Source organism: Seriola aureovittata, chromosome 9 (genome assembly GCF_021018895.1).
Source record: "Seriola aureovittata isolate HTS-2021-v1 ecotype China chromosome 9, ASM2101889v1, whole genome shotgun sequence".
NCBI classification, from domain to species: Eukaryota; Metazoa; Chordata; class Actinopteri; order Carangiformes; family Carangidae; genus Seriola; species Seriola aureovittata.
Window position 1 is genome coordinate 21,068,627 of NC_079372.1, and position 27,265 is coordinate 21,095,891.

Sequence of the window (27,265 nt, forward strand, 5' to 3'; positions counted from 1 at the left end):
CGCTGAATTGAATTGCACGTTTTCATTTAATGGGACAATAAGACACGCAAAGCGTTAAAAACGTCAACATACATTTGCAGAATAATATTTCATGAACGGACCGATTAACTCATATATGACGTTTTATAAAGGCTGGAGTTTGTCAAAGAAGGGAACATCGTTTGGAGGTTTGCGCATGCGCATTGCGGCTGTTTCTACTGTGAGGGTTCCAATACACACTCATTCAAAAAACGCCAACTTCTCTCATGAAATACACAGACGATACATTTTTTCCAGAACTCGTCACGTTGCGGGCTAAATTCACACCTCTTGGTCAGTGTTCCGGTGGTCCATCTTAAAATAATCATCTAATAAATGAGATATTAGGCCTTAAAATCAGGTGTTTTGATTGCGTGCCTGTTTGATTGACATGCCTGCTCTGCAATGATTGATCAGCTGACGCGGCAGGCCGGGAGGTCGATCACCGGAGTAGCAGTCACCTGAGGAAAGCTTGGTTCGTGTGCATTGTATTGAATCAGTTGTGTTAAATTTCTATTATTTTTCTCAATATTTGTCTGTGGAGGAGGAGTTTTGCACCGACAGTTTTTCTGTCAGTTCTTTAGTTTTAATGAGTTTTCGGTTCACAGTCATTATGGCTCGTTCTTTGGCGCTAACAGACTGGAGAGACGCTGATATACAGTTTTGTTTTCGGTGAGTAAATGTTTATTTTCTGAATGTCCTACAGTTTTAATGTGTATGATGCTCACTTAAAACTAATGCGTTTTTTCTCTCTACGGGAGACAGTTAACATCCAAATTAATATTAGAGTTAATGTGAATTACAGATGCACTTTGCTAACCTAGCTAGCTAGCTAACGGATAACTTAGTGTTTGTTATGCTAAACGTACCTGGTCCCAAACACGCAAACATGTGCAGGACAAGGATAAATATGTTATTAGAAAAAATCAGTCGCTGATAGAATTTTCCTACATGCAGCAAAACATTCAAGTTTATCTCATTAACTTATTTCTGTCTCCTCTTCTCGCTGGTATCTTATTGTATTTAGTACAATACACAATGTATACTAGAACATTATCTTGTAGGGGTTTGTCATTTAATACTTTAAATTCATACACTGGAGTAGCTGAAGCAGATATTCATGTACCTGCCCTGACAGCTGGTATATGTGTGTGTGATTAACTGTGATCCACTATGTCTGAACTAAAGTGTTTGTCTTTTACTTTCATTCAAAGGTATCCAGGTATGAATCTGTGCGTACAGCATGTAGACACCCCCGTTTTCATTAGCTCTAGCATTAGCAGCTGGTTCACTGGCATTGTTCATTGAATGAATTCAACAATTTTATTAGAATGCAAAATAACGTGGGGGGATAGCTAGCATCTTTATTGATGACAAATGGATAAACTGACGGTGACAAAGAAGACATTTTAACCATGAAGCACGATAGACAAGTGACAAAATGTATATAAAGTGACATTTTGTTTGGGATTGTATATAATAATAATAATAATAATAATAATGACAATTTTAAAAATAACATGCCTGTTGTCATATTGAGTCATAGCGGCCCTGGCTAGAGGGGAAGCGCAGGATGCTTGGCCTTACTGTTGCCAAGGTGATCCAGAGGATCTCCTGGGAGGAGTGGAGGCTCCACTGATGGAGGAGGACACATGGGGCAGAGGAGAAGGTCCTCCTCATCCAGGATCTCTTCTTCGTCACCCTGGACGTCTGTTTGCTAGATTCTCTCTGCATCCGGGACATATGGAGACACAGAGGCGCCACCTCAGCTGCATTCAGGACCCAGCAGGTGTGCAGCTGTACACAGACTGGTAGGCTGACAAAGGGCGGGGTCAGCCTTCCGGTTTCCACCATAACCAGTTCATCCCAGGTACATGCGTTTGTCTCATAGCTTGTGGTTAAGTATATTGTGTATTATCATCTCATGCATCCTGTCCTGGGAAGGAGAGTCTCCAGAGGTGAGATTCACTTCAGATATCACTATTTCCTCTAATGAATATCAGATCTATATTAACACACACTGCTCTCTGATTATCTTTCAGCTGTCTTCTTGGACTGAACTCGGGCCCTGCAAACTGGGCCAGTGTCAGCCGCCTGGTGGAGCCAGCTCTGCCATCTTCACCCGGTGGCCACGTGGTCCAGAGGGACCGTGAGGACTCAGTTTACCTCCAATTGCTAATCCAAAAGCCAATCCAAAAGCCAGGAGCCTGTTGCTGTCAGGTTGCCGACGCGGGCGGGTGTACTTGGTGTTCTCGGTGACACAGGTCAGAACCACCCCTCACTCCTCCCCAGTTCCACCCTCTCATCCAAATATGGTTTCTTCTGGCTCCAAAAAACCAAGATGGCAACGTCCATCAAGACAAACTCGAGGCTTCAAAACGGCAGTTCACAAACCAATGGGTGACATCAACAGTTTGACACTTGGTCTGAGATCAGTTATGATATTGCAGGCATTAAACGCATGCGCAGACGTGTGATGAAACTAAACTTGCTCGCTTTCTAAGCGCTAGGAGGCAGCAGGAGCACGTAAACTAGCAAATTACACTGGTTTATCATCTGTGTGAGATCGGCTGTAAATTTGAGACGGAATATTGTTACAGGAGTAGTGCAACTGATTTCGGGAAGAGATCAGTACGTAAGTTGGGTGCGTATAGAGAGAGAGAGAGAGAGAGAGAGAGAGAGAGAGAGAGGCTGGCGACCGGAGCAGAGTTAGCTAGCTAGTTAGCAGTGTAGCTGTGGACGCACAGTGCGATGTTAGTGAACTTCAAGCTGTTTGTCAGTAAATAATGCAACAAAACCTCAAGACGTGAGTTCCAATTTGGAACAAAACATATGCTTATTGCAATGTTTTTGTGTAAACTAAATACCACCACTATAACTACAATGGCTGGTAAGCTAATATGAGGTTAGCATTTTCAAACCACACGTGCTCTCAGTTGATGTTAAGCATACTGAACAGCTGGTAATGTTTGGCTAGCTACATGTATACAGTAACAATACTTTTCTCCTTTTATTCTTCTGGAATAAAATAAAAAAAAATATATAAATATGTGTGTGTGAGAGGGTAGAGGTGTCCCTGTGACAGTGGAGCTAATTAATGTTACTTGGCATTTTACCAGCAAGCTACCAGCAAGACTGCATTAACATTGCAGGGGGGGTTGTAATACTGCTGATATAGGTGTCTCTCTGACTTGGCTAACCACTCTCTTGTGTTTTTCATAGGGTATTTGGGGGAGTGGGGGAGGGGGGGTACAGCCTTGTGTGAGCCAACAATGGTTGCTGTTTGTGTAGCACTTGGGTTTCTGCTTAGTTATTCAATGAATGCCTTTTACCACCTTGTTATGTGCAACAATGGATGACCTGTTCATTAATGATTCAGAATCCATTCTACTACTCCAAATTGCAATTTCCATGTTGAATAGGATCCTTAATAAGGTTGTAATGTGATTATAGAGTTATGATGTACAGAACAGGAACATAATAGCATGGCGTCTGCGCTGTGTAATGTCAGTGCAGGAGGATTTTTGCCTAAATAAGACATTTTCAAGGAAAACATTTTGACGCGTCACAGTGGAAACAAGATTAGAATATGGCTGCACCACATCTAAATGTTTTTCTGTTGGAACAACAGCGACTGTAATGTGGCCCATTAAGACGACATGTTAACTTCCAAGCTGCTGTAAGCTTCTGATTTTATAACCAAAAAAAAAAAATCACCAAACACATGATTTAATTACAAAGACAGAGCTGAGCATTTACTTATAAAATGATCACTCAGAGAAAGTTAGAAGTGACCTATTTTGTCCCTCACACAGCCTCTGTCTGTGATCCACAACAGTTTTCAACTACTGTATTTCCTGAGGACATAACCGGGCCTTTATTTACCTCAACTCCAGAACGTAACGACATTTATTAGAGGCAGGTATTTATATCTGAATTCCCTCCATCTGATTTGTACTTTAGTGTGACGCCTTGTTTTCAGTTGCTCCTGTCTGTTGTGTTACTGTATTACGTGTTAATACAAAGTCAACACTTCCTGTAATTGTTTCAAATTAAAAGCCGTCTGGCGTTTCAGTGGACGGAAACCCTTTATTTCTGAACAGGGCTTTTATTGCTGTGCTGCAGTAAGATTATCATCTCATTTCCGGTCCCTGGTGTTTCTGTTGTTTACATGCTATCCAGATCTGCTAGTTTCTTTAGCTTAGCAGTTAGTGATGACCTCCCTCTCTCCTGCTCTCTCTGCTCGGTGTGTTGAGTTATTGTTCTGCCTCCTTAAGTAATAATGATACATGGAATTAAAGTAGTTTATTTGCTGTAATGGAGGGAAGGCTCAGTGTATTGGAAGCACTCCTCCTCTTCCCTGCAGTTCCTGACCAGCCGGGAAACCAGAACGGCTTGGTAATGGATATGATCACTCAGTCAGTCAGGGACATTCGCCATTACAGGGCTGGTCCTGCTGTTGTGGTCCAGCCAAAAAAAAAAAAACACTGATGTAAATAATAAAATTATAAATGGTTGAATTCCATTTAGCTGCTTCAGTTTCAGGGTCCTGGTGTTGTGCATGCTGGCGTGCTGCCACTTGAATAGAACAGAGCCATCATTACTGTTATTGGTAAAACAACACTATGCTTTTCCCATTATATCAAGTCAAGTGTGTGCTGTGAAAAAGGGACATTTCACATGCAGGGACAAAGATAAAGAGCTGCTCCGTTGAGTCCTTGAGTTGACATTTTTGTTGCTTGACAATAATTGACTACAAACGGTGTAGACAGCTGCTGACTCGTCTTTCACTTTGATTTTTGTTGCACTTTTTCTGTCAGTTTGATTCTGTCACCTTTCAGCCAACTCACTGCTGCTCAAAGAGACTCTCATAGTTTTTTTTTTTTTTGCCAAAAACAAACCAAAAAAAATATAACATGCATCACTTCCTCTGCACACAAAGGAGCTTTAAGACTCTGAGCTTTGAGATATTGAGAGTATTTAAAACATCATATGTAAAAGATTTTTCCAGCTGGTTAAAGGCTGAATTAACACAGAGAATTGGTTTTAATAAAATATATTGAAGATTAGGGTTGTGGAGTATTACTTAATGTGTAGCTCACATGAAAGCAACTTTATGGCCGAAAAATCAACACTGTTGATGTGACTGAAGGTGTACAGTCTATCTGATGTAATTCTGTGGCTGCCACTGCCAGATCATTGGCCATGAATGATTTACAGACTGAGTGATTTCAAATGCACCGCTGCTGCACATAGGACTGTCTCTGTAGTTTATTTTAATTTCATTTATTTTGGTCATTTTCCAACTTATGAAACACAAATACACTGGTAGATAGGCAATAAATAAACATTTAGTTAATACACTTTTAAGCATTAAAAATCAAAAGATAAACAGGAAACAAAACAGGAAAAGGTGTAGGCTGAAGCCTTAGCTTGTTACGCCAACCCTTTTTACATTAATTATTTTGTCAGCTCCTTTTAATGTAAAGGAACTGTAACAGGATCAAAACTTCTTCACTGACAACACATAATAAATGTTCAGTTTAGTGTGAGCTAAACAACCAGGTTTCCCAACATATCAGATTAATGTTGGAACTGGAACCTTTTATACCCTTTACCACTGTATCATTCCGATGATGTTAATCACTTTAGAGACGTGTGGTTTTCACTCAGGATGCTCCTTTAAGGTGTAAACGATATTCTGGTTGGTGTGTATAAAATGACCTTTCAGGACATGAAAACACTGTCCAGTAAAAATCTTGTACGCTTAATAAATCTAATTTGTCATTTTGAATTTATACAGCTGGGTTTGAATGTGTCAAAAATAAAAAATAAAAATCTTAATGTGTACAGAAGCAAACAATGAAGCCTGGCAGTGATACGTGACTGCTCATTGTGGTTATTGGTTATTATCACAGCAGTCACATTATTAGTGTGTGTATTTAAACATGGCCAGTTTTAAACAATCCCTCTATGACATGACAAATGGCCAATCACCAGTATGGATACGCGCATAGTAACATAAAATCTATTCTAACTGCTCTAATTCTATGTCTGCTGCTCTAGAGTTTCCGCTCATAAATCATTCACACAGTGTGATTCTGCCACCGCAGACTGGATCGACATCCTGCAGCGGTTCTGTGATGAGACTTTAATCTGACGATGGTCACAGTTTTACAAACAGCCACAAAAAAAAAAAATCAAGACGGAGGAGAAAAAGTGAATGAAAATAGAAGTTGTAAAGGAAGATAATCGTGTGTGGGAGCGTGCACGCACAGCTGTCGAGGACACACGAGTATGGTTATTATCACACATAGGAATTATGTGGGAGCAGAACAGGAGCTCCTACTCTACTTTTTAGCCTTAATAATGAAGCAGATCATCTGTTAATGGCTGGAGGTGACACAACCTCCCTGCCACTTACGGAAAATACAGCAGGAACACATTTTTACGACAGCTTCATGGCCACTGTACATACACCGATCAGCCACAACATGAAAACTGGGAACTGGTTTCATTGTCGTGGCTGGTTGGTGTTTATGTCCTAAGACAAAGGAAAATATATCATACATAACATTTTGTAACAGTATGATCAGGGGCCAGTTGCACAAAACACCTTAAATTTTCTCCTTAAGCAATGGCACTTAAGGTTTAATTTCCCCTTAGCTGAAGGAGTTACTTAAGGGTGCAGAGAGATAGACAGATATATATAGATAGATATATACTTTATTTAGATGTCCAGCAGCTCATTAGTATTAATAGGAATGATAGTTAATAATAAATAATAATAGTTAAATTAGTCCAGTTCATGAGCCACTTGCACAAAATCTCTTAAAATGTTTCCTTAGTTAAGGAAAAAAGTTGAGGCATTTACAGCAGTAAAATTCTACTGCATCATTCAGGGTTTCTCCTGTTTGCAGAACACTTCCTGGGATGTTTTCATTTTCTTCATTTATCACCATAAACTCATGTTATGATGCTGTTAAGACAGAGTGAGAGGTACCTTTGTTTTTTTCTCCTTACTTTGGTCGCTAAGGTCTTTTGTCAACGGATTAACTGACTTTAAGTGATTCCTTCAGCATAACGAGGAAACCTTAAATACTTATGTGAACATTTAAGGATGTTTTGTGCAGCTGTTTTTATTGTGAGGAAATCTTAACTCACACTAAGGAAAATCTTAACTTAAGTGTGTTTTCTACTTCATGCTTTTACTATTTCAAACATCATATAACTGATAAAGGTAAATAAAAAGGTGATGGTAAAACTTACTGCTAATTAGCAAATGCTAGCATGCTAAAATGCTAAACTTTGATAGTGAACATGGTACATATTTTAGTTGCTAAACATCAGCATGTTACCATTGTCATTGTGAGCATGTTAGCATGCTGACGTTAGCATTTAGCTCAGAGCACCACTGTGTCTAAGTGCAGTCTGCAAGAGCTGCTAGCATGGCTGTAGACTGAGTCTTCTTAGCAAACCAATGTGAATTATATGAGACATGAGAATTCATAGTCATTTTTGACTACATATGATATATATATATATATATATATATATATATATATATATATATATATATATATATATATATATATATTAGATCCTATCACAGTAGAAAAAAATTCTAAGCTTCAGCCCACTCTTGTATTATATGTTTAATATAAAAGATAAGTCAAGGACATTAATAGCTAGCTATGGTTTAATAAGCATCTTGGTAGCTGCTGACTGGATGTGAGGTGACAGAATAATAGCAGAGTGAAAGAGGAGCTGCACAGGTCAGAGAGCGTGAGGTGTGTAAGACAAAAGACAACAGGAGGTGAAGGAGAATTAAAAACATAATTTAAAATATATAAAATACAGAGCAATGTTTACAGATTTTGGAACATGATGCAATGAAAATATCAACACCAAAATCATCTGGGTCTCAGTATCAGTTTGTTTTTCAAGGTCCATGCTAACACCTTAGCATCCATGACACATTGGGGGACTGACATCACCATTTTGTACAGGTTAGATAATTCATAATACTGAGTATATGTGGCTAATTTGAAGAAGAGCTATTTGTAAGTTGTGCTATTGCTACATAGCCAACGTTAGCATCAACAGCTGTTTACTTACTGTTCAGCATCAAACTTCATTAATGCACTCGCCAACAGTTGTCTCCAGCGGGGGAAAGTGATGCCAATATTAACTCTAGTCTCCATCCCTTCTTCTATACTTCTACTGTAGTTAGCATGCTAACCAGCTAGCCCGGCTCATCACTTACCGACAGCGACTCACTGCCCTGAAGACGTATTATAACCTCTTGTCTTGTAAACACAACAATGACCGAAGCTTGGGATGGAACCTTCATGATGGGAAAGGTTGTGTTTATATCTGCATACAAACAAACTGTATCATTAAGATAATTTCCTGTATCTAAAAATGTATTAATTAAGTTGGACACTTGATGCAAAAACAACATAATACATATAACGAGTATAACACCATGTAATCCTTACCACACTGAAATACTGTGTAACTGTAAATAATGACATTTAATACGTGTTTTATTGGATAGATTCTTATTCATATGATCCATTTACATATGCGTTGTCCATTTAAGTGTGTACTCCAACCCATCCTCCACCAGCCAGTCATTCAGTGGTTCCCTGCTTGTAATTCATTTTCAAAGAGCTGCTGATGAAGTGAAATGTTTTTCAGGTTTTTCCTGTTACAATGCAGCAGCAACAGAAAAGACTCAGTTATTATGTGAAATCAGGTCAGAGACCGAACCAAATGATCTCTGGGAATAATGTTTTTTTGCTTGTGCCTAATCATTTATTCATTTTTATTGTTTGTATTTATCAATGCATTACCAAATTTCTATATAAATTCAAAACATATACCCTTTGATTGTTTTTAGTTTTCTTATTAACAGTTTTTTTTCCTCTCTGCTCCTGTCTGTCCTGTCTTGTCATCTGTTGGTCTGGGTGACAGCTGCTTCATGCAACTGCCCAAAATAGGAATAAATAAATAAGAATAAATAGCAACAAAACATTTAAAACAAAAAAAACAAGTCTTAAACTTTGAGAGAAGCTCTTCCAAGGATGTGTGATGTAAATTATCTTAAGCTTAGAGACGCTGTGATATGGACAAAAAGCTGTAAATATTCATCCATAAAGAATAAACATAAATAATAAATGCAGGCAGCAGCAGAGGGGTCCATTAGCACACAATCAGTAAATGGAGTGTAGTGTCATTTTGGGGGAGTGGCTGTGTGATATATTTTTATATTTCTCTGCCTAAAATGAATGCTGTTCATATACCCTGAGCTACAGGCTGCAGAAATGTCTTTAAGTGTGTTTTAAATGCAGCTGCCACTGCTTCATTTCATCATTAACTGTACAGCCAGGGTGAATCATGCATCTGCTATAACAGCCGTGAACATTATTATTATTATAGTGTCCCTCTAATATCCTGTAATGGTGGCGACAGAGAGCTGCAGAAATGAGACTCTCTCCCTCTCTCTCTCCTCCAGAGCTGCATCCCGTTATCTGGGCGGAGAGAGAGAGGGAGAGAGAGAGAGAGAGGGAGAGAGAGAGAGAGAGAGGGTGACCATATCCTCCACACTGACTCTCTCTGTTCTCACCCACAACTCCTCTGAGCAGGAACCGGCCAGTTGATGTCATCCAGACGGAGATCCTGAGGAGAGGAGAGGAGGATTGATCCGAACAAAGCGGAATCATTTACAGGTTTATCACACACAGCGGAAAAAGGAGGATTATATTTATATTTGTTTTTTTGTTGTGCGGTTTTTTTTTTTGTTGGACTTTGCTTCCTGGTCCTGTTGCACCACAGGAGCTCTCATTGTGGCCGGAGTGAGAATCAGCTCCTTTTGTGTTGCTCTGCGGTTGTTTATCCACTCAACAACTTCTGCCTTCTCTTTCCACCCAAACAGGAGGTTTCATTTCTGTTTTTCTTGTTCCGGCCTAAACGGAATGAATGACAAAAACAAAGGAGGTTGATGTCCATAACTCTCCGACTCACCTCTTCTTCGCCTCGCCCAAGGAACGGAGACTCCATCTCCGGCAGAAGATGGAAAGCGGAGGCGGGACGGAGGGCTCGGACAGCGGGCAGACGCAGCACGCGGTGCCCGGGCAGCAGCAGCAAAACCCCCGGCCGGAAACTGCGGAGCTCTCTGCGGTGCTGTCCGCTCATCCTCCGGGGGAGAAGAAGAAGATAAACCGGGCTCCGTCCCCGGCCAGACCGAAGGATGTTCCCGGGTGGTCGCTCACAAAGATCCGCGGAGGGATCGGGACGCCGACCCTGAGCGTCAAGCCGGGAGCCATCCACCTGGGTAGCCGCATTTCCAGGCGCAGCCCCGTGGGAAGTCTCGCCGGAAAGGACGGGAAAGCGGAGAAGAGCGGTGGTGGTAAACCGGCGGGTAAATCCTCTTTCTCCGCCGCCGCGTTGTCCAAGACTTCGGCGGCCAAGGCGGCTAAAAGCACCGGAGGGCGGAGGAAGGTGTCGGACGCCAGTATAGGATCCGACGATTTGTCCAAGGACTCGGGCTGCGCCCCGGGGAAGCTCTCCCCGACCGACAGCAGCTCCGAGCTGTCGGACTGCGCCTCCGAGGAAAACAAGCTCTCCACGGACGCTGTGAGCAGCGACACCGAGTCGAGGAGCAGCCGAGGCGGCGGGCCGGACGGAGACAAGCCGCTCAGGGATGGCACCATGTCGGACAGAGTTAACCAACAAGCAGCCGCCAAGACCACCTGCTCCTCTGCGGAGAAAGACAAGGACCGGCTCTCCCTCGGTGTGGAGACCGGGGAAGGGAGCATATCCCCGGGCGAGGAGCGCTCGGTCACCTCGTTTGACAGCAGGGTGCCAGCAAGCACATCTCTGGCTTTCTCAGACCTCACGGAGGAGTTTATGGACGGCATGCAAGAGGAGTTTGTCAGGGAAATAGAAGAGCTGAGATCGGAGAATGATTACCTCAAAGTAAGTGCAATATATTTTCTTAAGTGTCAACAATGAATGTGTGGATTTACATTTCTTGGAAGTTGCTTTCCAGACAGCTTTAATCAATGTATGTCCAATAGAGAGACACTATTTTGCAGCAGGGACTCCCCTGGGGAAGGTGTTAAATGACAGACAGCATAAAAACATACATGTTTTTTTTTTTTTTTAATCATTAATTCCACAATCATTAGAAGGTCAGTTACTTTTATTTACCAGTTCACCCTGACTTGTTTCCCGGTGTGTGGAGACCCCTCTGGATGTCATCCAAAGCTACTCACTACAAGGAAGATGTTATGAATAGAGAGTCTCTGCACACACATCAGCAAAACATGCAGCTCTGTAGCCACAGATCGACCACTTCATATGGAGAACCAGTGTGATAGGCTGTAAAGATTAGTATATATATATACACACATTGTATATATAGTGTGGATGTGTCAGTATGGACAGACAGTGGCTCAGTCGGTTTTGTCAGTTGTGTTTCCATCTGCTCGCATAATGGAGGTGAGGATGTAATTTTCCTCAGCAGCCTGAGGGGTTGTCAGTCTTTGAAGACTGCAGTGAAATCTGCCTCATTCTGCCCTGCTGCTAATTTATCCAAGGTATTTGATGAGCATCGGTTTCACTGGGAGATTTCCTGTGATTGTCCAGATGTTGCTGCAGAGTCTTTTCCATGTTGACGAGAGGAAAACACTCAGATTCAGAACATTTTGACCACAGTATTAATAACCAGACCGTCACTGCATCATAACAAGCACCTGGACTCTCTGTGGGGGGGTGGGGTATCCTCAGGTCTGTGGGCAGTGAAACGTGGATCTACGTGGATCCACTAGTCGAGCTGATCCGTCCTGCTCCTGAGAGTGATTGATTAGGAGAGGGATCAATTACATTAGCATGTACCTAAGCAGTAGCTGCCAGTGACCAGACAAGCCAATAATTGTCAGAGATTGATTGAGGGAGGTGATTGATCAACAGCAGCACTTGCCTATACAGGAGGAGCACATGCTCTTTTCCCAGGGTGCTCTGCAACAGTGATGGAGAATTTAGATTTCTGGTTCACTGTAGGTCGTCGCCACGTTGTCTGTGGATCCGTGTGTTGATACGGAAACGTTCCTTGTCTCTGCACACCTGCTGCTCTTGTAAACACAAACCACCATGCAAATAGACAGAAATCCATACTAGCTGCTTTCTGTCTCTGGCTTGCAACACAATTACATTATTGTTTTATATTGTCATGATTTGTGCCAGAATGAATCATTATTTGATGAATTGCTCAAATTTTGCCTAAATTTTTGATAGTACAGTGAGAGATGGACAAGAAAGTCAGGGAGAGAGGGGATGAAATGTAGCAGTGGGCCGTGGGTCGGACCCGAACCCATGGACCTCTGCAGTAAGGACTAAGTCCATGTGGTACGCGCTCTACCAGCTGAGCCACGAGGCGTCCCATGAGTTAAACAGTGTGGATTTTGGATCAGCCTGGGCTCTTCACAAATTTCATCAGAGCTGAAAAGATTAGTCGATTAATCGATTATTCAGATGAAAGAAAATTAATCAGCAACTGATTTGATGATTTTCTTTAAAAAGCAAACAACAAAGATTTGTTGCTTTCAGGCTCCTAAATGTGAGAATTTGCTGTTTTTCAGTGTCTCACACTCAAATCATTTTTGATATTGGTCTGTTGGTCAGACAAAACACAGACATTTCTCACTGTTTCCTGGTGTTACACAGACCTAACTATTAATCAATAATGAAAATAATCATTAGCTGCAGCCCTGTTTCTCAACTGAACTTTACTGTTGTTTGCCTTGTTGGATAAAACCTGAACCTTTTTAGGTGTAAACGGTATTTAACAACGCATCTTAGTACATTTGCACATTTGCAGCCGTGTGTGTGTGTGTGTGTTTGTGTGTGTGTGGTGATCCAGTGTTGTCAACTTACAAAAGGGTGCAACAGAGCTACTTATTAGACCACCCCAAAGCCTCATGGGAGGCCTGGCAGTGCAGTTAGTGTGTGTGTGTGTGTGTGTGTGTGTGTGTGTGTGTGTGTGTGTGTGTGTGTGTGTGTGTGTGTGTTGTTGCAGCTGTGAGGAACACCTGGTTGGTAAACAGAAAATCAAAACACCACGCTGCCGCTGAGGCTTCAGACTCCTCAGACTTTTTCTACCTGTGCACCGTCTAATTCTCGCTCTCCAACTCCATCTCTCTGTTTCTACCCACAATGCTCAGTGTTTTTGTCTATCACTGCGTACTGTATCTGCCTGTCTCCAGCTATAAGCTCGTGTGCTGCATATTAATGTGCAGCTACGGTTTCCCGCTCACAACTCACAGCTGTTGAAACCTCATTAATTATGACTTCAGATCTCAGTGTGAATAATGTCCCTGTCAAAATCTGTTGAAGCTGCGACAGAACGCGTGGTTAACGATTATAATGTTCCACCTGCCACCTACCTGCAGTCCTAACTCCCCTCTCTCCTGCAGCCACAACATGCTAACAACAGTTTGACTCATTGTCGGTCACTCCTAAGTGGCTTTAGTCGAGCCCAACATGCTGCAGGTAAACATGATAAACTACATGTAGGCCTTTACTACAGACCTGATATCACAGCTGAGTGTGACTCTCTAAGATGAGGCTGTCCGGACTTAATGTTTAGGAATGTCTGTCCTGTGACTACAATTTAAGCTAACAGTCGAGCATCTGTGCAGCTTGTGTAGATGACTGTTTTAGCCTTCTCACTGCTTTACTGCAATATTCAGATTATTTCACACTGCAAAGAATTTTAACAGTTTACAGTTCAATAAGTGGCGGTAAATCCGGATATAAGCTTATTTTACAAAAGAATAAAATATGGAGCTTTAATTACTTTTGAAATACAATAAAATTTAAACTGGAGTAGAGTCAAAATAAGCAGCTTCTGTTTTTAAATGGGTTAATCACAACAATGAACACATCTGTAAGGTTCATGTTTCCTCGTTAACTCTGAAGCGTTAACAGCTTCTTTGCTTTGTTTTTTTTTCATTCATTAAAAGCGAAATGCAACGAGAACACCCGCAGCTTTAACGTCTTCATGTAGCGGTGTCAGTGTCATTTTGCCTGTGTATGAACTGGGTTCTTCATGTTGGTAATCTACCCACTGTGCTGAGCACTGGTATCACAGCAGATGTGTGTGAGCGCTAATTTCTACCATTAACCCATCTGGCTCACTGAACTCTGACGTCTGATTGGTGGATTCCTTCTCCTGACTGCCTGGTTGCTCACATGACAGAAACCATCTTTGCTGTTCTTCTTTAGTAGTGAAAAGCAGGTCAGTGGACCAGCTCTCTCTCTCTCTCTCTCTCACCACATTAACGTGTGATTCCCTCGTTTCCTGTCCTCACATTCTCACTCTGTCGTGTTTTATCCTCCTCACGATCATTTACTTCATGCTCTATTTTTCCATCCATCCTCCCTTTCTTTCTTTCTTTCTTTCTTTCTTTCTTTCTTTCTTTCTTTCTTCATTCTCTTCACTGCCTCTCTCCTCTTTGTAGCAGTGGTCAATGTTTTGCAGATTGCTCGTTGCTGCAGTCTTTTTTAGCTTGATCGACAAATCTTTTTTTACACACACACACACACACACACACACACATATACACACACACACACACACTTAGCTGCATGCTAAACTCACGCACCTTACCTTCATCTTTAACGTATTTACGATCCATACTGTACACAAACTGTTCTCGAGGAGGTGGAGACATGGACACACCCTAACCTTCTGTTGTTCCCTGTCTCGCTTTCATAACACACACACACACACACACACACACACGCACACACACACATGCACACACACACACGCACACACGCACACACGCACAAACCCAGAGCTTCGTCGGAGCTTCGGAGCTGTTTTGCAGAACATGACCCACATTTTCCACTATAGTAAATTATGACAGCACTACTCCCACTACTACAGCAGCTCGTGCTCCTTTTGCTTATTCTCCTTAGACATCACACACACACACACACACACACACACACACACACACACACACACACACACGGAGGCACACCATTGTGTAACATGCCTCTTACTGTCCCATTAAGCCCAGTGACCCAGACTTCTTCCAGTGAGCTGATACTGATTTCTTTGCCAAGGCGAGAGCTGCACCTTAAATAGGATTCAGAGGGATGATGCAATTCATGTTGTCTAGCGGAAATTAATCATTTATCTCTATCAATCAAGATAATAATCTATAAAGAGAGATAGATAACAACTCTACTGTAAATGAGTCATATTAACTGGGTTATTTTGTTTTGTTTAAACATTTTTATATCATATTTGTGTGTAGGAATCTCTTCTTCTTCCCCATTGATGCGTGCTGTTACAAAGAGACCCTGCATTTCCCTGCAGGGACTTTTAGTTTCCTCTAAGGTCATCTAATAGTCTGAGCCTGACCTTTGACCTCCTTTGCACTACCTCCCGGGTGGGAGAGAGAAAGGAGAATCAATACGGTATCATTTTATTCCTCAGTAGTAGCTTACAGCATGTAGATCTCATGTATTTCTGATGACCCCCTTTTATCTGACTAGAGATAATATTACGCAGCAGGTCATTCTAAGAAGACACTAATTGTTGTAATGGTTACTCTGATAATGAGGATGATGAAGACGAAGATTGTGGTGGTTAATGACAGCGAGCAGTGGATAATGATGATCGTAGCAAGTTAATGTAAAACGATTTTTTGATGATGATGATGATGATGATGATTCTTGGTTTGCATTCATGACAAAGATGCTAAAAGCGATAATGACTTCTATTAGACACCAAAGGATCCTCTTTATGACCCAGATGTGTGTGGAGTCATAGAAGAGCCATAAAAAAGAATAAATCTGTAAAAGAATAACACAATAAATGTGGAAATATAAACAGGAATGATCAAAATAATCAATAAATAAATAAAAAATGTGGAAATATAAAGAGAAATAACCAATAAAAATGCTCTTACCTATTGCTTTTGCTTTTACTATATTGTTTTTGACTTTATCGTATTGCTTTTGCTTTCTTTCCTTGAAGAAGAAGAGGGGGACATTTACTTTCTTATTCTTTTACAGATTTATTTATTTGTTTAATACATAACAGCTACCATACCTCTCTCTCTCTCTCTCTCTCTCTCTCTCTCTCTCTCTCTCTCTCTCTCTCTCTCTCTCTCTCTCTCTCTCTCTCTCTCTCTGCCGGTTGATATTGGATGAGCTGTTGATTCACAATATTTCATGTAAAAGTACAGATTGACTCACTCACTCTCTTCTCTTGACTGTGTCCAGGATGAGATGGAGGAGCTGAGGTCTGAGATGCTGGAGATGAGGGACATGTACATGGAAGAAGACGTTTACCAGCTGCAGGAGCTGCGGCAACAGCTGGAGCAGGTACGTGTCAACCTCAAGCCAGCTTTATTCATAGAGCTCATTTAAACACAGCTGACACCAAAAAGCTGTACGAAGGACTTTCAAAATGAAGGTATAGAATAAGTAAAACACCAGGAAAATATACAGTATACAGAAACATATAAAGATACTAACAAAAAGAAGAACACTATTATGAACATAAAAGGTTAACAAGCTAAAAAGGCAGGGAATAAAAATGTGTACTGAGAAACAATCTTCTGTGATCTCATTTTCTTTGATCTCTCTTGATTTGGAAGTTTAACTGTATGAAACTAGTCTAAATGTATGAATGTATAAAACCGAAACAGGATGCGAAATGTTTAGAAACAGGCGAGTAAGACGGAGAGTGATCAATGGTCTGAATGTCATCTGTGAGTGAGAGGTGCTACTCAAAGCTGGGTACAGTCTGGATCTTCAAAATTACAGTTTTTCATTGAAAACTTCAGTCACTAAATGGTTTGGGCCCTCAGCTAAAAGCTGCTGTGTTCTCCTCTGCCTTCATTTAATCTTTTATTTTTGCACTTTAATCAGATATTATCTGTTTTATAATCTGTGTTTTTACACTGTTTTGTTATTATGCTTTTTATTTCTACTTTTACGCTTCGTTTCAAGCACACTGAATGACCTCTGTGTTAGATAATGTGATATACACATAAATCTGCCTTGTCTTGCCTTAAGCTGCTCAGAGTAAAAAGCAACTGTTCTGTGTTTGTATATGTGTGTGTGTGTGTGTGTGTGTGTGTGTGTGTGTGTGTGTGTGTGCACTACACGTCGTCTGTTGTGTTTTATCAGCTGCTGGAAGGCAAATGTTTCCCGAAGGCACAATAAAGTGAAGCAAAGTAACAAAGATCAGTTCAGACACTCACACCGCCTGTGCTTTTCAGGCAAACAAGACCTGCCGCATCCTGCAGTACCGGCTCAGGAAGGCAGAGCGGCGCTCTCTCCGCGTGGCCCAGACGGGGCAGGTGGACGGAGAACTGATACGAACGCTGGAGCAAGACGTCAAAGTAAGTGCTCTCTCTCTCTCTCTCTCTCTCTCTCTCTCTCTCTCTCTCTCTCTCTCTCTCTCTCTCTCTCTCTCTCTCTCTCTCTCTCTCTCTCTCTCTCTCTCTCTCTCTCTGTGGAGTGTGGAGATGATCTGAAGCTGTGTCACAGAACAGATGCAGATCAGCTGTGTTCATGTGAGAGTTGAAGTGCAGTGTATCAGCAGATGTTATGGTGCTGTCAGCTTAGTTTACTGATGGTTGTTTGAAGTAGATTTATTTCAGCTGGGACACAGTGAGCTAGCTCTAATTTCTATCCCAAAACAACAACATAACAAAACAATACAAAAAAACAAACAAACAACACAAAACCTAGCTTAGCCAGGAAGCTAATTCAGCTTCTGCTAAAATATGTTTTAAACTCTGCTGTGATTCATATTTAGTTCAACATGTTTTCTCACATAAAAACTGGGTCTGAAGCTCGTCTCCTCTCACTTCCTGGTTGAGAAATCCGGATCAGGTCTTGAGCCCTGCCCACCACCTGCAGCCCCAGGTGGACAGGTGAAAGAGCAGAGAGCATCAAGATGGTGAGAGGAGGAAACATCAGAGAGACTCAGCCACATGTTTGAGCCTCAGTCAGACCCAGACTCAGAGGAGGAGTCTGTTGAGACCAGAACCAGAGACTAGCAGACGGGTCAGAACCGTTAGCTAGTTAGCATCTTCTACTTGTTTATGTTGGTTGCTAGCTTTTAACAGTGTCTGACACAGTGTAATGCTAACTCTCTCTCTCCCTACTGACAAGGTAACATTTTCGAGATTTTAAAGTAGGCCGTGAGTTGGAAAAGGTTGGGAACCACTGGGCTAGAGGACGAGTTAAACAGAATAGTAAAATCAGTGTGATGTGTGTGGTTAGATGAACCAGACTGAAGTTAGGACCTTACGTTTCCCAATCGGTGTCACACACACGCTGTTTTGTTATGGCCGTTCTTTTGTCTGTTGGGAGACAATTTAATGACCCGTTTTCTTCACGCTGTTGAAGTCATGAGACAGTGGCTTCCTTTAATTTGAAAAGGAATTCCCCTGTTGAAAATATACAGTGTGTGTGGCAGGGATGCAACGATTACGATTACAGTCTGAGGAATAATCACATTTCTTTAGAGGTTTTAATGTGTTATTTATTGCTGCCTTTTGAAAACAGAAATAATACACCAACCAGATAAAGAAAGAATCTTTTTAACTTTAACTTGGTTGTTAGTAAAGCTGGTGATGATCCCACAGATGCTGCATCAAGTTTTAAAACCACCTCTTCTCTCCAGCAGATGAGCCGTGGTCTTGATTAACTCCCTACTCATTCTTGGTGTTAGCGCAGTTAGCGTAGCCTCTGTGACTCGCTCAGAGTTGCTGCACCACTGGCGTTAACTGTTTTCGTTCCGTGCAGGTTGCGTCCCGGCATCGAGTCCCTTTTTCGAGTGAGAACAGAAACCGGCTCGGTGCAGCTGAGTCTTTACGATGACTTAACCGTGGCGGTTTTAAAGCGGTTAATAGTGAAACCGGTTAACAGCTGCATCAGTAGTGTCAGTTATTTGGTAACTCAAGAAATCCCTGGATATACACAGATACAGTCTTATATACACTCTCTCACACACACACACACATACACACACACACACACACACACACACACACACTGTGTTTTACAAGCGTTCTCCACAGTTTTCATACACACCAGTCATCCCAGTCACCTCAGGAATCCTTGATAAAAACCAGTTGTACACAAACGCTCAGAGAGTTCAGGGTGACACTTCTGTGTGTGTGTGTGTGTGTGTGTGTGTGTGTGTGTGTGTGTGTGTGTGTGTGTGCGTGTGTGTGTGTGTGTGTGTGTGTGTGTGTGTGTGTGTGTGTGTGTGTGTGCGTGTGTGTGTGTGTGTGTGTGTGTTTTTGTCACGCTGACCCTGGACTGTGGATCCACGCCGTCAAATTCACAGCGTTCCTCCGACATTTTCCGTGTGAGGGACGACACAATGAGGCCTTTATACCCTCTGAGAGAGAGAGAGAGAGAGAGAGAGAGAGAGAGGGAGAGAGAGAGAGAGAGAGAGAGAGAGAGGGAGAGAGAGAGGGAGAGAGAGACTGGCTGTGATGTCACTCTCGGAGGGTTTCCCGCCTGCTGTCGCTGTCTGTCTCTCGGCTGCTGTCTCACCATCTGGTTGTTTTGGAAGGAAGGATGGAAGGAAGAAAAGTATGAGCGTACATCCTGTGTTTTAGAGAGAGTGTGTGTGACAGAAAGTAGGGAAAAGAAGAGGGCGTGGTCACTGTTTGAAAATTCAAAAAACAGCCAATCAGAGTGAGAGGATGAGGCGGGCAGAAAAAGAGAGAGAGAGAGAGAAAAACTAACAAAAAATCAAAGAGAGAAACAAACACAGTGGAGGAGGAAACAAGGAAGTATTCAACAGGGATTAGCTGAAGTTAATAGAGTTCATCTGAATGGAGGTCTGACTCGAATTTAAATCTTTAGCAGTAGCGATGAGGACGAGGACGAGGAGTGGCAGAGAGAGGTCAGAGATGATCGAGAAAACAGAGAGAGAGAAAGAAAGAAAGCTGGAGGAAAAACAAGTGAAGTCTGCATCTGTCGGCTGCGTTAGTGAAGAGAGATCATTAAACAGGAAACACAGTGCGGAGACAAACCTGACCCCCCCCCCCCCCCCCCCCCCCAATCTCTCTCAACACATGGCTTATTGTGTCTTCTTGCCGTCAGGGCCAAAGACTCAAGTTACACCATGCTGTGTGTGTGTGTGTGTGTGTGTGTGTGTGTCTCTGTGTGTGCATTAAGCTCATGTTAAGCCTCTCACAGTCACTCCTCTGTTTATTCTGGTAGTTTTACCATTAGCCTTATAAAAACAGACACTCACTCCTGCCTCTGTGACTCAACACTGACTCAGCTCGACCGGAAAGTCACTATCACAGCAGTTTAAAAGAAAAACACAAAACATGTCTGTAAACTCGAGCGTTGATACTCGGTGCAGCAGCTGTTGAAGATTCCTGACGTGCAAGAGAAAAGCCTTGTTTACAGACTACATCAGGTTTTTGGGAAACTCTCCAACTTAACTGTGAAGTCATGGAAAAACAAAACCGTCCGTCCGCAACTTACCATTTGTTGTGGAGCGATCTCGTAGCGTGACTTCAAATGAGCTAAAAATTCTTAAAAAGGCTTAAAAATGTTGTTTGAAATAGAAAAGTGGTGAAAAGTTTTACACAGAATATGTAATAAAATCATGTTTATTGCTGGAAATAAAAAAAGTTTCTTTGCCATAATGTTCATCATTTGACCTATGAACTCTCCGTAGTGTCGCGCTAAAGTCTTACCACGTGACAAGTAAATTATCTTGGTGACTCCCTGCTCGTTCTTGGTGTTAGCGCAGTTAGCGTAGCCTCCGTGACTCGCTCAGAGTTGCTGCACCACTGGCGTTAACTGTTTTCGTTCCGTGCAGGTTGCGTCCCGGCATCGAGTCCGGCTCGGTGCAGCTGAATCTTTACGATGACTTAACCGTGATGGTTATAAAGCGGTTGATAGTGAAAACGGTTAACAGCTGCTTCTCTAATGGAAACCTGACTCCTGCCTGTCAGACTTTACAGTAAATAAACTCCGTCTGCAATGAGCAGGAATCAGAAGCTTCATGTTATAGAAAGTGGAGAGAGTTGGTGATTACTGAGAGTCGAATGTGAATGTTTTCTGTATCCGAGTTTTTTCCCTCACGGTCTGAAGGTAACGTCTCACTGCAGGATTCTCCGTGTGTGTCTCACTCCTCAGTCCAACTTGACCTTGACTTGCTGAGCTTCTCTGCATTGAGCAGCTTTACAGAAGTAACTGGCTTAACTGCAGTTAATGCGTTAAGGCCCTGATTTGATGACTCATGCACATGCAAATGAACACAAATCAGCAAATGTACACACACACACACACACACACACACACACACACACACACACACACACACACACACACACGTGGACTCCTGATAAAGACAGATAAAGGAAACAACTTAAAAAACTTTTCTGTCATTCGGAAACAGATTGTGTAAATCATCACGTCAGTTTGAGACGAAAACATCTTCTTACACACATCACATGCTCCTACTGGTTTTGTTTTAGAAATCTTGTTGGTCACAGTTTGCATGTGACTGTGTGTGTGACTGTGTGTGTGACTGTGTGTGTGTGTGTGTGTGTGTGTGTGTGTGTGTGTGTGTGTGTGTGTGTGACTGTGTGTATATATCCATCAGAATCTCCATGAGAATTCCTGACATCATTTCCTGTCCTACTCACACACTGCTCTCATTCCCACAGGCTACAGACATCTGGACACACACACACACACACACACACACACACACACACACACACACACACACACACACACACACAGAGAGGAAATGGTTGTCAGTATTCTCATGATGCCACCACAGCTGTACTTCACCATGTTTTACAGAATCAGTTTTGTGTTTCAGAGTATAAACCGTCTCTGCAGCGTCTTTTCTCCTGAATATTATCAGTGTTGGAACAAGTTTGACACTTGAAAAGAAATGTTCAAGGTTTTTGTGACATTTCTTTTTTTATTAATGATCCAGTTCACCCGAGAAGAAAAAACGTGTTTTTATTCCTCTGCGCCGGCGACAGTCAGAGCAGCAGCCATATTGTTTTCAGGTCGTCTGTCCCATTCTCGTGGACACGATATCTCAGTGACACTTTGAAGAAACTTCTTCTAATTTGGCACAAACATTCACTAGGACTCAAGGACATACATTTTGGTGGCTAAAGGTCAAAGGTCAAGGTCTTTGTGAACGCAGTATCTCTAGAATTCCTCAAGGGAATCCCTTCACATTTGGCACAAACACCTGGAACTAGTCTGAGTGGCGGAGGGATACAACCACGAGGAGGGGATTCTGGTTTGTATTACTTACTGGTGTCTGGTCATGTAAATAGAAATAGTCACCATGGAAACTATTGGACTATACGGAGAAATAAACATCTTTTTAGAAACATTTGTTGCTTTTAATTAATTTTATTTGTCAGTACTTCGTGCTGCACAAACCAAAATATTTTTACATTTCTTAAATTGGTGAAGTGATCGGATCTTCAGCGGAAAGTGTCTCAAACTCTCAAACAGTCTTCAGAGTCTTCATTCTGGTTGCTTGTTGCCCGAATAAGGAGAGACCACTGACCACCGCAGCAGCCGCTGTAACCGCGGCGACGGCTTCACTCTGCCGTGATGATGTTTACGCTTCATATGAACGCTAATGTTCAGCCTGCGCCGTAACGTAAACATTACAGATACAATAAATCCTGCTCCCTCACACACACACACCACACACACACACACACACACACACACACACACATATACACATACACATGTGTTAGTGTATCCTGGAGTCTAATAGAGATTATACTATAACACACACACACACACACACACACACACACACACACACACAGTCATTTCATTAGAGCAACAAGCAGCAGAAAACAGGGCCACTTCCCAACCTCATCTCCGTGTGTGTGTGTGTGTGTGTGTGTGTGTGTGTGTGTGTGTGTGTGTGTGTGTGTGTGTGTGTGTGAGGGAGAGAGAGAGAGAGATGGAGGTCGATAAAAGTAGATTCAGTGTCGTTGAACTGTATGAGACCCTGGAAAGTCTCTCTCTCTTTCTCTCTCTCTCTCTCAAACCTGAAATTAGTCCAAGTGGCGGAGGGATACGACCACGAGGAGATGATTCTAGTTGGTTTTTAACACTGCACATTAAACTCTTGAGGTGTGGAGCTTGAATCTTTTAAGTTGATCAAAAATAATTAATCTGACGTCGTTACCACGTTGCCTTGGGAGCCAGTTATGGTCTTTTTTTCTACTATTTTCTGACATTTTATCACTTGAACAAATAATTAAAAAGATAATTAACGATTTGCATTTCATTTTATCTAAAAGATATAAAAATGATGATGAAGATGTGATTTTTGTTGGTCCTGTACCAAACAAACATGCTCCTTTATGTCTGTTGAATATGGTTCGTAGGTCGAGGCGTCTCTGTAGCGCCACAGCACCACAGATTTTGATCGATAATATTTCGATTGATTGTTCAGCCCTGACTGAAGTCCTGTATCTACGCTGCTGGATAGATGGCTGAATGTACAGTGTGTAAATATGAATGGATGGTGATATTAGAGGTGAGATCACACTTTTCAAACGGCCAAACAACATGCCAAGGATTGTGGGAATTCATCACATTCCCCCACTCTGTCACTTCCCTCCTCCCTCCCTCCCTCTCTGTCTATCCAAAGATAGATGGATCACAGCCTGTACTGGAACAGCTGTCACGCCAGTGGCTCTCTCTCTTTCACACATAATGGTTTTATATATAGACGTGGAGCAGATTACTGATGACGTAACGTCCTCTAAAAAGGCTGTCGAGAGGCCAGAATGTTAAAAGTGGAGAAGGTCGACGGCACCGACACTTAAACCTCAAAGTCCAGCAGCTACGTTAGTGATGAGAACGTTTGATGGATCTAAACATTATGATAAGTCTGAATTATTGTTTGGGTTCCACGGCTGTGAAGTGATCTGTTGTTGTGAAACCACGACAGTGATGAACTGATGCAACATGAGGCTTCTGCTGGAAATGAACAAAGCAGATGCACATGGAGAGAGAAAACAAGCAGAGAACTGAAGATGAGTTTGTCTTCTCAGTTGTCGTTCATTATTTTATATGTAGAAGAAAGTTATGTCGTCTCTTTACCAAAGAACCTCTGTAGCCGCTCTTTGCCTTGCACGTGCAGATCAGAAGCTCATGTACCAGCGTAGTTATTTCAGTCTGAGGAACTTGTACTTTGAGTTTTAAATGGGAAATCTCCAACTTTCGAACACACCGCTCTAACTGAAGCCTCTAGACTCTGAAGTCTGAAGACTGCACATGCAAAACTACGGCCGAGTGTTCGGGCCACTTTCAGGAAAAAACACAAATCTGAAATTTTGAGAATAAAGTCAAAATATTATGGAAAGAAAGTCGGAATTTTACGAGAATTAAAAATGTAAAATTTGGAGAGAAAAAACATAATATTTTAGGAGCTGCTGTTTGTCGGTCTAACAATAGAACAGATTCAGTTTCTAAACAAGCTTTTCACTGTGTTGATGATGATGATGATGATTTGTGAAACCTGAATAACGTCACAGATGCTCCACGTTCTTCACTTTAAAGCTTCTGATATTTCTCTCTAAAACAACACGTGAACCTAAAATTATGACTTTATTCTTGTAAAATTAAATTTTTTTTCTTTTAATATCATCACTTTTTCTCATAAAATTAGGACTTTTTTTCTTTTAATATTTTGACTTTATTCTTGAAATTTCAGAATCTTTTTTTCCTCAATCTGACGTCAATACTCCGTCTTAGAAAACAAATATAACAGAACTGAAATAATTAACTTGACTTGCTGCTAATACTAACTACTATGAGTAAATATTATTACTAAAGTTACTGTTAATAATTTGTACTGGAGTATTTTTTTCTACTATTTGAGTCAAAGATATGAAAAGTGATGACTCGTCTTTATCTGGTGAAATACGACTTTGTTATTCGTTAATTTGTTTATTGATCAAAACAAACGTGTCTGATGTGTGATGACACCCGATGAAGACGAAGCAGCGGTCCACGCCGGTCCGCAGACACTTCCTCTTATCTCCGTGCAGCGACCGGCTGATGCTGCAATACTCTCCTCTGTGATAAAGCGAGGGCTTCAGCTGAAGAGCAGACAGTCAATACTTCTGCAGAGACGCTCTTTGTAAGCACATTTCATAGCTCATTAAAACAAACAATAGTCACCTCCGAGGCTGCGGCCTGGAAGACCTCAGGCGCTTCTCACGGCCACAGACCGAAGAGAGAGCCGAGGAGAATAAAACTACAGATTGAAGGAGTACAAACAGTTATGTTTTATTGTGCATGACAACAGAAACCACAGCAGGAAGTAAAATACTCTCAGAAAAAGCATCATGAATAAGACCAACGATAAAAATGTTAATGTTCTCGGTGCGTTTATAAAAACGCTACCATGGAAAACTCTTGAAATGCTTTCAGCCACAGATTACATTTTAAAACAACAAAGAACTCGGCTGCTGGTTTTGTTTCTGAAGTGGGAAAAGTCAAAGTGGTGTAATGAATTAATTTTAAGCAAAGTGGCTCTGCGTTTGGTGCAGCCGCCTCGCAGTGAGAGCCGTGCTTCCTCCCACGCCAAAAAGGACATGAATGTTTCAGCAGGCGGTAGGAGCACCTCGCTCGTTTGCCCCCGGGGCTGGACCGGCGTCGTCCCCAGGTGCCGTGCTGTTGCCACCCACTGCTGCTAAAAACCACCACGCTTAAATCCAGACGACGTCTTTCCTCGTGTCGAAGGACGATTTGGAAAGTCTGCTTCTTCCTTCAGCTCGTCAGGTGTTGAACACGAGTATCGTTCAAGTAGAAAGATTGTTCCAGGACGTGTTTAGTTTAACATGAAGTCACAAGAAATGAGGAGAAACTGCTCGAATCCATCAGAGAAGAACTCGAGTCACCTCCTCGTGGTCGTATCCCTCCGCCACTCAGACTAGTTCCAGGTCACACCCCTGTTCATATAAAACATGAACTGTTGGTGTGAAAGTTTGTCGTTATTTCTGTGTGAAGTCTTCAGTAGTGGCTAAAGAGTGTTTTGTGAGGTCACACTGACCTGTGATCTTTGACCTTTGATCCTTGGACCACTAAAGTTTTGTCCCAGAGCAGGAGAGATATTGTTTTCAGTTCGTTACCGATATCTCAGCAACACCTTGAGAGAATTTCTTAAAATTTGGCACGAACGTTCACCTGGACTCAAGGACGAACTGATTAGATTTTGGTGGTAAAAGGCCAAAGGTCAAAGGTCACTGTGACCTCATAAAACACGTTTTTGTCCACAACCTCACAAATTCATCCACTAATTATGACACGATTTAACTCAAATGTCTATAAAGATAAAAACCCTGAAAAGTGATGACAAAAGGTCAAAGGTCAACTTCGCTGTGACATCATAATGTTTCCTGGTCACAGTCTCAGACCTTCATTAACCCCCAAAATATCTGAGTACACACATACACACACACACACACACACACACAAAGAGGGAGCAGCTGCAGGTCGTGTCTTGTTTATGTAACTGTCTCTCTAACAATTTCTCTCGCTGTAGATCTTATCAGAGGTTTAACATGCAGCCAGTAAAGCGTGTGTGTGTGTGTGTGTGTGTGTGTGTCTGTGTCTGTGTGTTCGGCTGAAGTTTGCATACAGACTGGATAACAGGAGGAACAAGACTCTTGTTGTTGAAAACACACACAGTGGTGTGAAAAAGATCCTTTTTAACACTAACTGCCACTTTTTGAATGATATAGCTGTTTGCCCTGTGGCCTGTGTGTGTGTGTGTGTGTGTGTGTGTGTGTGTGTGTGTGTGTGTGTGTGTGTGTGTGTGTGTGTATGGGTGTGTGTTTTGCAGTATGTGAGTAAAGTCAGTCAAGAAACCGTTGCTCTGTTTCTGTAGATCTCATGTTTTTTTCTTCCCTCCAGAATCCATACTCCCACTGTCACACACACACACACACACACACACACACACACACACACACACACGCACACACGCATTTACACACACGCACGCACTCACACACTCACCCAGCTTGGCAGCAACCCTGACCGAATCCTAATTACATCCTATAGCTCTGTTGCCGGGTAAAACAGCACAGCTTCAATGGTGTCAGATTCCTTCACGTTTCCCTTTAACATAGAAGAACAATGCAGCATTTAT

The 27,265-nt window shown here is 42.0% G+C and overlaps 1 protein-coding gene across 3 annotated transcripts in view; it reads left to right on the plus strand.

Moving 5' to 3' along the window:
- Positions 1 to 7,672: 7,672 nt before the first annotated feature.
- Positions 7,673 to 27,265, plus strand: part of soga1 (suppressor of glucose, autophagy associated 1) — a 103,646-nt gene continuing 84,053 nt past the window's right edge. For 2 of the 3 annotated variants that reach the window (XM_056383824.1, XM_056383825.1), the window contains exons 1-3: positions 7,673 to 11,001; positions 16,327 to 16,428; positions 17,331 to 17,453. In XM_056383824.1, the coding sequence (XP_056239799.1) occupies positions 10,003 to 11,001; positions 16,327 to 16,428; positions 17,331 to 17,453 (1,224 nt within the window). In that variant the 5' untranslated portion in view covers positions 7,673 to 10,002. The remainder of the gene's footprint in view (positions 11,002 to 16,326; positions 16,429 to 17,330; positions 17,454 to 27,265) is intronic. The other variant, XM_056383826.1, reaches the window with a different exon arrangement.